At 47.5% G+C, this 12,249-nt stretch overlaps 1 protein-coding gene across 1 annotated transcript in view; it reads left to right on the top strand.

Annotated features, from left to right (window-relative positions):
* Ppm1h (protein phosphatase, Mg2+/Mn2+ dependent 1H) overlaps positions 1 to 12,249 on the top strand; it is a 224,580-nt gene that overhangs the window by 202,853 nt on the left and 9,478 nt on the right. Inside the window, exon 9 of the mRNA XM_051176161.1 lies at positions 5,650 to 5,801. Coding sequence (XP_051032118.1) covers positions 5,650 to 5,801 — 152 coding nt within the window. The remainder of the gene's footprint in view (positions 1 to 5,649; positions 5,802 to 12,249) is intronic.

Genomic DNA, 12,249 nt, shown 5'->3' with positions numbered 1-12,249 from the left:
TTTAAAGCATCCTGTGACGGAGAGTCAGAAAATGCCTGTGCTCTGAACACGCCCGTGGGCCACTTCCTCCCAGCCTTCCATTGCAGAAAGGGAGCCTCTAGAGGCTGAAGAGGCAAGCCTATCCTTTGCCTTGCCCGGCAGAATCTCATCCTGCAACCAAACCAAATTAGGAAAAGCTCTCCAAGCAGTCCTGCCCCTCACCTCCAAGCACTGACCCTGCAATTCCCCCCACCCCCCCATGGCAGACCAGCGGGGTCCAACTTCTCCTCCCTAACACCTGCAGCCTGAGGAGTCAAGTACTCCCCCAGCCCAGCCTAGATTCCTAGCATCACTTCTTAGAATTGTAAAAAAGCCAAGTTATTTGGCTGAGGCAGGAGTGGGTCTGAAATCCATTCAGCCGCCGCCGTCAGGCGACATGAAGTGTAGGTCGAGTCTCTATAAAGAATTTGGATGCCGCCCCAGTGGCATGACACAGTGTCAGTCTCAAGACCATCTATTTGAGACGTATGAGCATGAGAAAAAAGGCTGGCTGCTGCTTCTGGTACAAGTTCAGGTTTCGGATTGGCTAGGATGAGACTTCATGCTTTTATTTCCCACCACCCCTTGGCGGTCTTTATCTTGCGAACTACCTCTGGCTCTCCTGGCAAAGACACTACGGGGAGTCTTAATTACTGTTACTGTGAATGAGACCTTTGGGTTTGGACCCCCGGTTCCCAGAGTACAGTTTCCCCCCAGCTGCTTATCCTTGGTGTTGCCACCTTGAGACCAGAGCCGTGATGATGACGACGTCCACTCAGGTAACCACACACACACACACACACACACATACTCTCTCTCTCTCTCTCTCTCGCTCTCGCTCTCTCTCTCTCCACCCCGTGGCCTTTATTACAGCTTGGTGAGAAGAGCAGAGACAACATAATTTGATTTTTTTTTTTTTCTTGACTGGTTTCCAGTTTCAAAAGAGAAATGATCACAGGGCTGTCTAGCTCAGTGGGCGCTGCTGCCTGCCCTGCTCGCGGCCCTGGGTGTGACCCTCAACACGGCCGTGCTGCACAGAACCGGCATGGCGCTGCACACCTGTGACCCAAGCTCTTAGGCTCATGAGGTTGAGGCAGGAATATCAAATATCAGAATCTCAAGGTCACCTTCAACTACATAGTGAGTTCGAGGCCAGCGTGGGCTACAGGAGGCCTACCTCAAATAAAGCCCCAAAGACTTGTGGGAAACAGTAGCTAGTAGCCACTGCCCTCTTCAAGCCACACAGTGCCGTGGGAGCTTGTCACCAGGAGGAAAAGGTGTGGCAGATTTGCTGAGATAATAAAGCCATAGATTCTGTGAAAGGTGCCAGGCTATGGTGGCTCACGTCACACCCCAGCACAAAAAGCCCAGAGAAAGCCAGGGAGCTGGGACAAGCGGGAAAGTTGACAGGTTCTTCTCTTAACGTAATTCAAGACGCCTAAGTCAGCCTGCTGCATTGTGATCTCTTAGCATGCCAGCAAAACATCAGTAACAGCAGTGCAAAGGTGGGGGAGGGGGACACGCAGCACGCAGACGCTGGAACAGCAGTCTACAGCTGAGCACGAAATGGAGGAGCTGTATGGAAGAGTCACAAGCTGCTGTGTCACGTGGATGTCACTGATGGTGACGGTAAGGGCGGCTCTAAATGCTGGAAAGCTAGAATCCTGTGAGCTGTCCGCACTTTGGTCCATCCAGGGCACATTAGCCGAGACTCTTGGTGTCCTCCTACTCATTTCCCTTGGCGTGCTGAGAGTTTCTTGAGCACAGGAAGAGGAAGTTCTCGTCTCCCGCTTCTGCATAAACAGCCCGTTGCACTTTGGTAACTATTTGAGCATGTCAGGGTCAGCAAGCTATGCCTGTTAGGTCACGCTGTGAAACTAGTGCCTTATGAAGGGGTCTGTAGTTAGATGATGACATCGGTCCCCGAGGCAGAGGAATCCATCAGCTCTGTCTAGCGGCAGTCGACACCCAGAGGTAGTAGTGGCCAGGAGACCACGAGTGAAGATCCCTCAGCTGTCCAGACTTGGTTGGTTTGGTTCAATTTGGAATCGCGATATTCAATGGTAGCATACAACTGCATTTGGGATTTGGATCTTTTACCTGGCTAACAGGATGAAGTGTAATATGAATAATATTCTCTACCGCTGCTGGACAGTGGCACTGGGATCACAGAACCTGGGCGCACACACAGTCACAGGAAAATTGCTCGGCTGTGACGTATCGAAGGTTACATGCACCAAGAGCCATCTTCAGCTTACCGTGCCTTCCATGTAATAATTCGCTGCTCAGGACACACCCCTTTCTGAAGTCAAAGAGCGTCTGTGTGTTCCTTAACACAAGGCTTCTTCTAGTTACTCCTCCCTCCCCTTCTTTGTAGGTTGGAACGAGGAGGCCAACCTTTGCGAGCACTCGGTGTGTTTTCTAGCCTCGGTCTCCCAAGGTGTTTTTTGCCTTGTAGCTCGCCCCATGGGTCTTCCAGATGTCGTAGCTCTGTCGAGCCTCCCAGCCCACTAGATTCATGTGAGGGTTCCAGGAACACGAAGAGTCATTTCAGGAAATGAGCAGAGGAACCTTGGGGTTGGGAGGGTTTCTGGTTGAGGAAGATCCATCCACAGCAGCCTTGGGGAGGGAAGGCCGTCCACCGAAGCCCTGGTTTCTGGCTTGCACACCGATCCAGTTTTCCTGAAAGCATTTTTGCAGAGTGTTCTGCATCATAGGTTAATGTACAAGACCGGAGCTGCAAGTGGAAAGTTGGCAAAGTCCTTTGGAAATTGGCTGAAGGGCAGGAAACAAAGGATAGAAGTAAGAAACCTAAAAGGCTGTTAATTGAGGAGTGCCTCGGGGAGCTACCGGCTTTGTATTATTTACTTAAAAATTGTGTGGAGAGTGGTATTGAAAGGGATTTCCATGCTGGTTAATCAAACCACATTAGTGAGCTGTGAGTGGAATGTGAACGGGATTGGTGAAGATTCCCATTGTTGACTGGCGAGATTGAAGGGCAGCATCTTCAAGCATGTTGGTGTGAGCCCACATGGTTCCACTGGCCAGATTTCTGTCAGATAACTGGGGCAGGCTAATTTAGACAGAAGGAATCAAACGGCCCCTTCTTGAACCAGCAAAAAAAAATTTTGAAGCCACGTGGGCACCCTGTATACATGGCAGATTCTGAACCGATATTATCTTCAGGCCTGGAAACATGTGTTTTAGGAAGGATGGGAAGTCGAATGGAAATTCCTCTTAACTACAGTGTAAGCCTCTCCCCTGACATGCTCCATCTCGGCAGAGCTCAGAGGATCACAGCACTTAGTGGTAAATCAGCCTCGGCGGGAAGCTAGCCAGCTCTCACTGAACACATTCCATTCTCAAGGACTTGGAGTTGGGAGCCCAGGAGTGACAGTTATTGCCCTTCCCAGAGTTTTAGGAAACTCATTGCACCCGGCATGACACGGTCCAGAGAGGCCTTGATTTCTAGGCCCAGGACTTCTGTGACCTTGCTACTCCAAGTGTGGTCCAAGTATTTGGCCCTCTGACATCACCCTGGGACTGTAGGTTCTCAAGGCCTATCTCCAAACTTAAGAAGCACCTGCTTGTGCTCAGGCTCCCTGGCTGACCGGTCCACACACTAACGTTTGAGGAAGCGTGGCTCCAGCACAGCCAGCAACCACAGAAAGTAAAGCAGAAGGGGTTGGTTACCTCCCATTGAGGGGAAAGAAGACATGAATGGCTTCAGGAAGGGGATCTGAGGGCTCAAGTTCTGCCTTTCTGGACCTAGCTGGCCCCGCCCCCCATCCCCACCCCCACCCCACTTGCTCAGAAGGCTCAGTGCTTCTCTAGAATGTCAGCCCAACCCTAAGTGAGCAGGCCTTTTGAGGGGCGAAATATATATATATATTCATACACACACACAGAGCATGCCTTTTGAGGGGGGAGTGTGTGTGTGTGTGTGTGTGTGTGTGTGTGTGTATACACACGTAAAAGCTGGTAGAGCATGCCACTGAGTGTTCTCCCCTGAGGGTGCCATCAGGTACTGAGCCATCAGCTAATTGTTACTGTCTCATCCTCAGGCCATAGGGGCTGGACCTGTGGCTTTTTACTTGAGCTCACCTACCGGGGCTCAGCATCCCTTTAGTTTCAGGCACCTCACACCAGGCTGTCTGCTAACCCATAGGACCTGTCTCTAAAGGATGTTACTGGCCTAGGCAAACCGTTCTAGGGCAAAGGCTGGATTTGAACCATCTGGTAGACCTCTTAGAATCCCATTACCTATACCTTATGAGATGGCCAGATGCCACCAGTGTGACCAGTGGGAAAGAACACCAGAGCAGCAGCTTATGCCACATTCTCTTTTCCTCTTCCCTCCACTAACTACCCCAGTGCTTTCTCCGGGCACACAAGGTAAAGGGATTGAGACAGGGGAAGTGGGTGAGTCATTAAATTGATGTTTGTCCTCAGTGCCTGAAGTAGTTTAAACTCGGAGAGTCTGCAGAATCAGGAAGGCATGGCTACCAAACCCCCAGACTCTGCCTCTCCATGCCCCCGCCGATCCTGTCCAAGTAGGGTGGGCATAGAACTGTGCTCGCTGGCTCACCCTAATGAGACTTGCATCTTAGTTCTTTCTAGTTTTCCAGAGATGCTCTGCCCTTTGCGAAGAGTTTCTTAGACAATTATTGAAATGTCACTGTCACTCAAGGTACAAGAGGAAAGAAGGTGTAAAACTTGTCTGACAGCGTGCTTTGGAAATGCAGCTTGAGCGCCCAGGTGGTGGTGACACACGCCTTTGATCCCAGCACTTGGGAGGCAGAGGCAGGTGGATCTCTGTGAGTTTGAGGCCAGCCTGGTCTACAGAGTGAGTTCCAGGACAGGCTCCAAAGCTACAGAGAAACCCTGTCTCAAACAAAGACACAAAGGAAAGGCAGTTTGAGCTTTCTTTCATCTTTTGTGACTTGCCCGGATTGGGGTTTGCCAACCCCAAGTGTAATACCAGAACCTCATCCTTACCTGGAGGGAGGGGGAGGGTTGTAACCCATTGCGCCTCAGAGGAAAGAATGACTTCAGAAACATTGTGAACTAAATAACGTATGTCTCCTTAACCCTTAATGAGTACATAGAGAACCATTTCGTAAATCCCAAATGAACTCATCTCTCCTACAGAATGTTCCATAAAATGAAAGAGCCTTTTTTTCTCTCTCTCTCTCTCTTTGTATTTAGAGCAGTTGGGAAAGGGTGTCTCATCATACATGCAGAGGAAGCTGGGCGGGCCAGCCTCGGGCTCTTCGTGGCTCACGCAAGGTCCACGTGCCGGCCGTCACTTCAGCTGTAGCTCAGGCATTAGATTGTCAACTCATGTCTTCCTTGTTAATTATTAAGCCCTCCTGGGCCCCATTCCCAGATGTGAATAGGCCTAAATGTCTGTAAGCAAGTCCCAGAAAGAGGCTGCCCACTCCACCAAGCTTGCTCGGGGATCAAGTACCTTGTAGTGCGTCTGTGAAAAATAATAGTAGGCCAGACATGAAAAAAGCAAGGAGTCAGAAGCCACTTGGTTAGAGACAAAAAACAACCAAAACACACCCACATACACACCATCTCCCCACCTGGCCCCTTCTCACATCGTCGTCTCCCTGTTTCCTTCAGGTAAGAGTCTACGATCTCTCCAAATATGAGCACGGAGCAGATGACGTGCTGATCCTGGCTACCGACGGCCTCTGGGATGTTTTGTCAAATGAAGAAGTAGCAGAGGCAATCACTCAGTTTCTTCCCAACTGTGACCCAGATGACCCTCACAGGTGGGTGAGTCCATGAGCACGGCACCCTCTCTCACCAGGACTCCTGCTTTATAGTGGGGCTGTAGGAATGTTTCAGTAACCAATCACAGGAGAGACTTCATATCCTGTGAGAGGCACTCCCGTGACCACATGAAAACCCTCCTTAAGTTGACCCAAGTACAGATGGCAGAGAACTTACTTAAAAGTTTACAAACAGGCTGAGGACACAGCCCATTCGGCAGAATGCTCACCTGTCATGCATGAGGCCCTGAATGGCTGGGTGGTACACCAAGCACATAGGATGTAAAAGAAAAGTTCAGGACCATCCTCAGCTGAGTAAGGAGTTTGGGGGCAACCTGGGCTGTGTGAAACCGCACTGGGAAAAAAAACAAAAAAAAAAAAAAAAAAGAGAGCGACATTTCTTTTTCACTAAGTTTTCTTTGTGAGGAGTAAGAGGGATTGAGGCGGGTGCCAGTATGTAATTCTGGTTTGCCTAGAACTCACTGTAGTAGCCCAAGGTATCCTCAAACTGGGAATGAGCCCCCTGCCTCCCCAAGCTTGCAGCCACAGCTACCACACCTTCTCCTCTGGCTCATATTCTTGATTAGGTTAATCTGGGTTTTGATCCCTGCTGATAAGAATCAAGACCAGCCCTTTCATGCATTGATCGTCCCTTAGGAGACTATTTCTTTCCAGAAGTTCAGAGGAAGGAGGCGGCGATTTCAGTAGAGTTTTCCTGTGTGGTATTACGCCAGGGTAAATATCACTAGCAGCCATACAAGACTCAAAGCCCTAGAAGAAAACCCCTGTAGAAGAAAGACATCTCCAGCTCCAACACCACGAAATGATTCAACCTGGGTAGAAGCCAGCAGAGCATCAGACAGTAGAGGCAGGCCTAGACTGAAGTGGTTAGCAAGACATGTAAATAAAAGCCTTAGCTTGCATCAGAACATTTGAAAACATGCTCAAGGCTGTGGCATGTGCTTTTAATCCCAGCACTCTGGAGGCAGAGGCAGGTGGATATCTAAACTGGAGGCCAGCCTGGTCTATAGAATGAGTTCCAGGTCAGCCAGGCTACACAGAGAAACTCTGTTTCCAAAAGCCAAAATCTGAAAGGAAAGAAAATATGATTAAGGAGGTAAGACTAGAAAGATTACTATGCAGATTTTTTAAATATGTAAATGAGGATCTGGATAGACGGCTCATCGGTTAACAGATCTTGCTGCTTGTGCAGAGGACCCAGGTTTGGTTCCCAGCACCCACATGGTGGCTCACAACTGGCTGTAACTCCAGTTCCAAGGAGTCCACCATCCTCTTCTAGCCTCCACAGGCTCCAAGCACACTCAAGGTGTGCATACATACATGCAGGAAAACACTCATGCACATGCAATTAAAAATACATCTTTAAAAATATATAAATGGAACTTCTAGGTTAATATATTTATACACACACTATAAGAGAAAGTAAAAATTCAGGTGGGTGTTGGTGGCACACGCCTTTGGTCCTGGGAGGCAGAGGCAGGCAGATCTCTGTGAGTTCAAGGCCAGCCTGGTCTACAGAGGGAGATCTAGGACAGGCTCCAAAGCCATAGAGAAACCCTGTCTCAAGAGGAAGGAAGGAAGGAAGGAAGGAAGGAAGGAAGGAAGGAAGGAAGGAAGGAAGGAAGGAAGGAAGGAAGGAAGGAAGGAAAGAAGGAAAGAAGGAAGGAAAGAAGGAAGGAAAGAAGGAAGGAAGAAAGAAAGATGATGTATGTACATATATATCCACACACACAAACGGTTGTGAGCCAATATGTGGGTGCTGGGAATTGAACTCTGGTCTCAGTGCTCTTAACCCACTGAGCCAGCTCTCCAGCCCTAAATAAGTACTTCTTAAGAAAGTAAACAACCTTGGATGCAGCCTCCTCAGAGATGCTTTGAAACAGATGTACACGGAAGTGGCCCTTAGAACTGTCTTCTTAGGAGCAGTAGACGCATCCAGAGACCTGCTTCTTCAACTGACTGAGCAAAGGGCTGTCAAAAACTGTCAACAAAGGAAATGAAAGCAAAGAAATTCCACACATAACAAAAACTGGAGAAACCCTGAAGAAAATTCTGAAGGGTGTATCATAGAAGAGAAAGGAAAGGTCCCAGATAAGAAGACCCAGGAAATCAAGTGGATTATTTAAACTGAAGCACAAGCAAATCCGTGGATGGGCACAGACACGCATTCTCTATGTAAAACACTAGCAAGGATAAAGTCCTTATGATTCACTGGGTTAAAGTAGCGTGTTGGCCAGGTATAGTGACACTGTGGCCTAAAATCTTAACTCTTGACATAGGAGATAGAAAAACCACAAGTTCAAGGACAGCCTAAGGTACATAGTGATCCCATCTCTAAAACAAACTCAACAACAACAAACAAAGCACATTAATTAGCAAAGGATAGTAATCAGCTTGAATAGCCTGTTTTTCTTTTCTGTTTGGGAACATGTTGAAAGTATTTAACGTGTAAACTTTAAGTAACATAGCAGTGCAATGCCTCCAGTTGATAGTGGGAAGAACCCCACATGGAATTGAGCCATATTTCTGACCATCTTATGCGTCAAGGAGAAAAATCACTACTGCAAACTAAAAATAACCTGGGTCTGGATAATATTGCTACATAGGAAAGTGTAAAGGCTAAATCTTGGCCATTTTTTTTTCCTGGTTCATGAGCTAAGCACAGATCAAGGCGCCGCTCACCTCGGATGTACCGTAAGTGACTGCCTTCCCTCAGCGTCATAACATAACTCAATCTAGAGCTTCCTCTGTGTCCTGGGGATCCCCAACCTTATGACATTTTGACCACAGGAAAAAAACCAAACAACAAAAACAAAGTCAAAAAGAAACCTGTAGCCTCAAAGACAGACATGTCTTCGTGACTTCGGCCTATACACTCCATATAGACATGTAGCTATGTAGCTCCTAGGGCTCTGCAAAGCCAGAGCCACCGAGCTGTCTGGCTGCACGTGTCCCTCCCATGTATATGCCCCACATTCCCTGCTCCAAATCCACAGTGCCTACATCAATAGTGGCATACAATGCTGGAAGTGAAATCTCCAAGGAAAGTCATAGGGGACAAACAAAGACTAAAAGGACAGCGTGTATACCAAAGGGATAAATTATAAAGCCACAACCTGATTCCCTCGAAGCATGTGACGTTAGAGAAACACAGGTCAAAACTGCATGGAATTCTCCTTGGCACTCACATAACAATGGAAGGCAGTCACAGAGGAACGAACGTGTGGTTCCACTCAGGTGGGACTCCCCTCGTAAGAGGTCCCAGAAGCGGGCACAAAGTGGACTCGATGGTTGCCAAGGGTTGGAAGGAGGGAAGCGTGGGAGGGGTTTGTAGAGTGATGAGTTGCAGTTTGAAAACTGGAGGGATCCCAAGAGATGGATGCTGGTGATAGCCAAAGGGCGATAGAGTGCACTTAGTACCACAGAAAAGCACTTTGGATATTAACTTTAAAAAGGTAGATACAGTCAAGCTTATGTGTATTTGTGATAATCAAATAAATAATAATAGTAAAATCAATTTTAAAAGGCAATAAAAATGAACAAAGTCCGTACACTTTCTGGAACATTAATACAAATGGGATTTGAATGAGAGTTACAAATCAGATGCAGCAACAATTAAAATAGAAGAAGCAATTATCAGCATTAGAACAACACAAAGGTACCATTTCAATCGATATTGAATCTATATATAGTACATTATAATAAAAAATATCAGATTTGGGGAGGCTGGAGAGATGGCTGAGCGGTTAAGAGCACTGGCCACACAGAGGACCTGGGGTTGAGTCCCAGCACCCACATGACAGCTCGAGACTGTAACTCCAGTCCCAGGGGGGTTTCCACACCCTCACACAGACACACATGCAGGATAATAAGACATTTAAGTCACATAAATAGCACTACATTTTCAAACATTTATTTATTTTTATTTTATGTGTAAGGGTGTTTATCTGCATTGGTGTATGTACGTGCAGTACCCACAGAAAGGGTCATCAGATCTCGTTGACCTGGAGTTACACAGGTTGTGAGCTGCCCTGAGGGGGCTGGCAATCAAATTCCATTCTCTGTAGTAACAGCAGCTGTTCTTAACTACTGGGCCATCTCAGCAGCCCAGTGGATTTGCATGAAGTCTGACCAGCTGGCTCTAAGGCAGGTGTAGAGAAACAAAGTTAAGAGTCATATTTTAACATTTACGTAGGCTGTACAAAGTCCTGCCCTGCTTGACATAAAACTAAGCATAGTTAATACAATAGGAAAAATTAAAATCACCCCCCCAACTCAAACAAACAAACAAAAACCCAGTAAGCCATAGTACAGTGAGACTTCTAAAAAGCAAAAATGAAAATAAATGAAACTTTCAGAAAACAGCGTAGGAGGTTATCCTTTGACCTTGGAGTTGGGAAAGATTTCTTAGAAAGCACAAAGGGGTCTTCGTTGCATTTGTCAAGACCAACAAGGGTCTGGAGAGATGGCTCAGCACTTGCGTACCTGCTGCTTCCAAGGGACTCGAGTTCCCCCAACACCTGTATCAGCGGTTCATAACCTGTCGCTCCAGCTCCAAGGAAATCCTATGTTCTCCTTTCCTCTCAAGTTCTCCCGTCCTCCGAGGACATGTGCACACACGTGACCTATACACCCTCATCCACATACACAAAAATAAAATAAATGAATCCTCTTTTAAGGCCAATGTTACTACATTAGCAATCACAAACTCTTCAAAAGAAACACCTTGTTTAACTGGAGGGGTCTTTATCCATTCTAGATGAAGGCCTCTTATAAAGCAATAAAACACAAGCCGGGGATATACCTCAGCTGGTAGAGTGCTCCCCTGGCATGAAAGGGGTCCTGCGTTCAGTTTAAAGAACTGCACGGTGAGTTAGTACATGCCTGTCGCCTTAGCCCTGGGGGAATAGATGCAGGGGGGTATTTGCCGTGGGCTGTAATTTTAACCTGGTAAAGCTGGGTTACATTCGTTTGTGCTGTGGAGTATTAAACTGTGTAAAGGTGTGTGACTTGTTTGTGCAGAATTTGCTAAACGATGTAAGGGTGTGTGTGTAATGATGTCTTGCATCTGTTTCACCTTGCCTGCCTAAGGCACCTGATTGGTCTAATAAAGAGCTGAACGGCCAATAGCTAGGCAGAAGACAGGCTGGGCGGGGCTGGCAGGCAGAGAGGATAAATAGGAGAATTCTAGGCTTGGGGGAGAAGAGCAAGAGAAAAAACAGGGAGGGGGCCTGTTGGGGGGGGGGGGAGCGGCAAGAAGCTTAGGCAGCAACCAAACAAGAGAAGCAGTTGGAAGTAAGATATTATAACAAATAATTTTGGAAGAAAAAACTGTACTAGGCTTTTCCTTTTGTGCTACCAACCAGCTCCCAAACTAGGATACAGCCTTTTTAGTTAGGAACGCTCAGTCTAGCTTATGCTCATTTCTGGCTAGCTCTTTGAACCTGTTTCTTTATCTACCTCCTATCTCGGGGCTTTTGACTCAGAAAAACATAATTAACAGTTCTTTCCCTGAGTTTCACTCTGTTATCCCTGCTCTTCGTTCTCACCCACATTCTGTATCCTACTTGTTAGCGTCTTCTCTGGTCTCCATGAAGCTCTGTAAAGCCACAAGTTAGCATTACAAGGCGCACTTGGCACGCCTTACGTTTCTCTAGGCTCTGGTTTCACTTACTAGCCCGTCTGTCTCCACGGCAACAAACGTGCCCACCCTGGCATTAGAACCTACAGACAGCTTGTGTGTGCCCAGGCAGAGTGGGCGCCCCAAGTTCAGGAGCTCTCTTCCAGGGACGGCAATTTAACAAAAGGATTTTTGGCTTTTCGTTTCTTTAGTTTGCCTCTCAAGAAAGACCAAGTCAAAGCTTGGTGGGAATGGGGGATTGGGAGAGGGGGAGTAAGTGGGTGAGACAGAATCTTGAAAAAAGGCTCGAAGAGTTAGGGGTGAAGCTAGTTAGAATGCTACCTGGTAGCATACACAAAGCCCCAAGCCCCCTCCCCCCTCCAATCCTCAGCACTCCCAGAACCCAGGCATGATGGTGCGCCCGTTATCCAGAACCCAGGCACGATGGTGCGCCCGTTATCCAGAACCCAGGCACGATGGTGCACCCGTTATCCTAACACTATAGGTGAAAGTCTAGGTGTGCTTTCAGGAGGACCCGAGGTCATCCATATCGAGTTGGAGGCCAGCCCGAGCTACCAAATAAAAAATAAGGGCGAGGTTATTGCTAAGAAACACTCTGGCTGTTTTTTTTTTTTTTTTTTTAACAATGTGGGGGTCATGTGTCAAGGCCTTCTACTCTACTCCCATTTACATTCCACTCACTTGGCTGATGCTCCAAAGGGCGGGTTGGGGGGAGCAAGGTTTGGCAGAAGGCTGGGAAAAAATCCGATGTAAAATGGACTCCTCTTCTGCCTACTCAGTTTCGAG

Source organism: Phodopus roborovskii, unplaced genomic scaffold, assembly GCF_943737965.1.
Source record: "Phodopus roborovskii unplaced genomic scaffold, PHOROB, whole genome shotgun sequence".
Lineage (NCBI taxonomy): Eukaryota > Metazoa > Chordata > Mammalia > Rodentia > Cricetidae > Phodopus > Phodopus roborovskii.
This window is presented reverse-complemented; position numbering and strand designations above follow the sequence as displayed.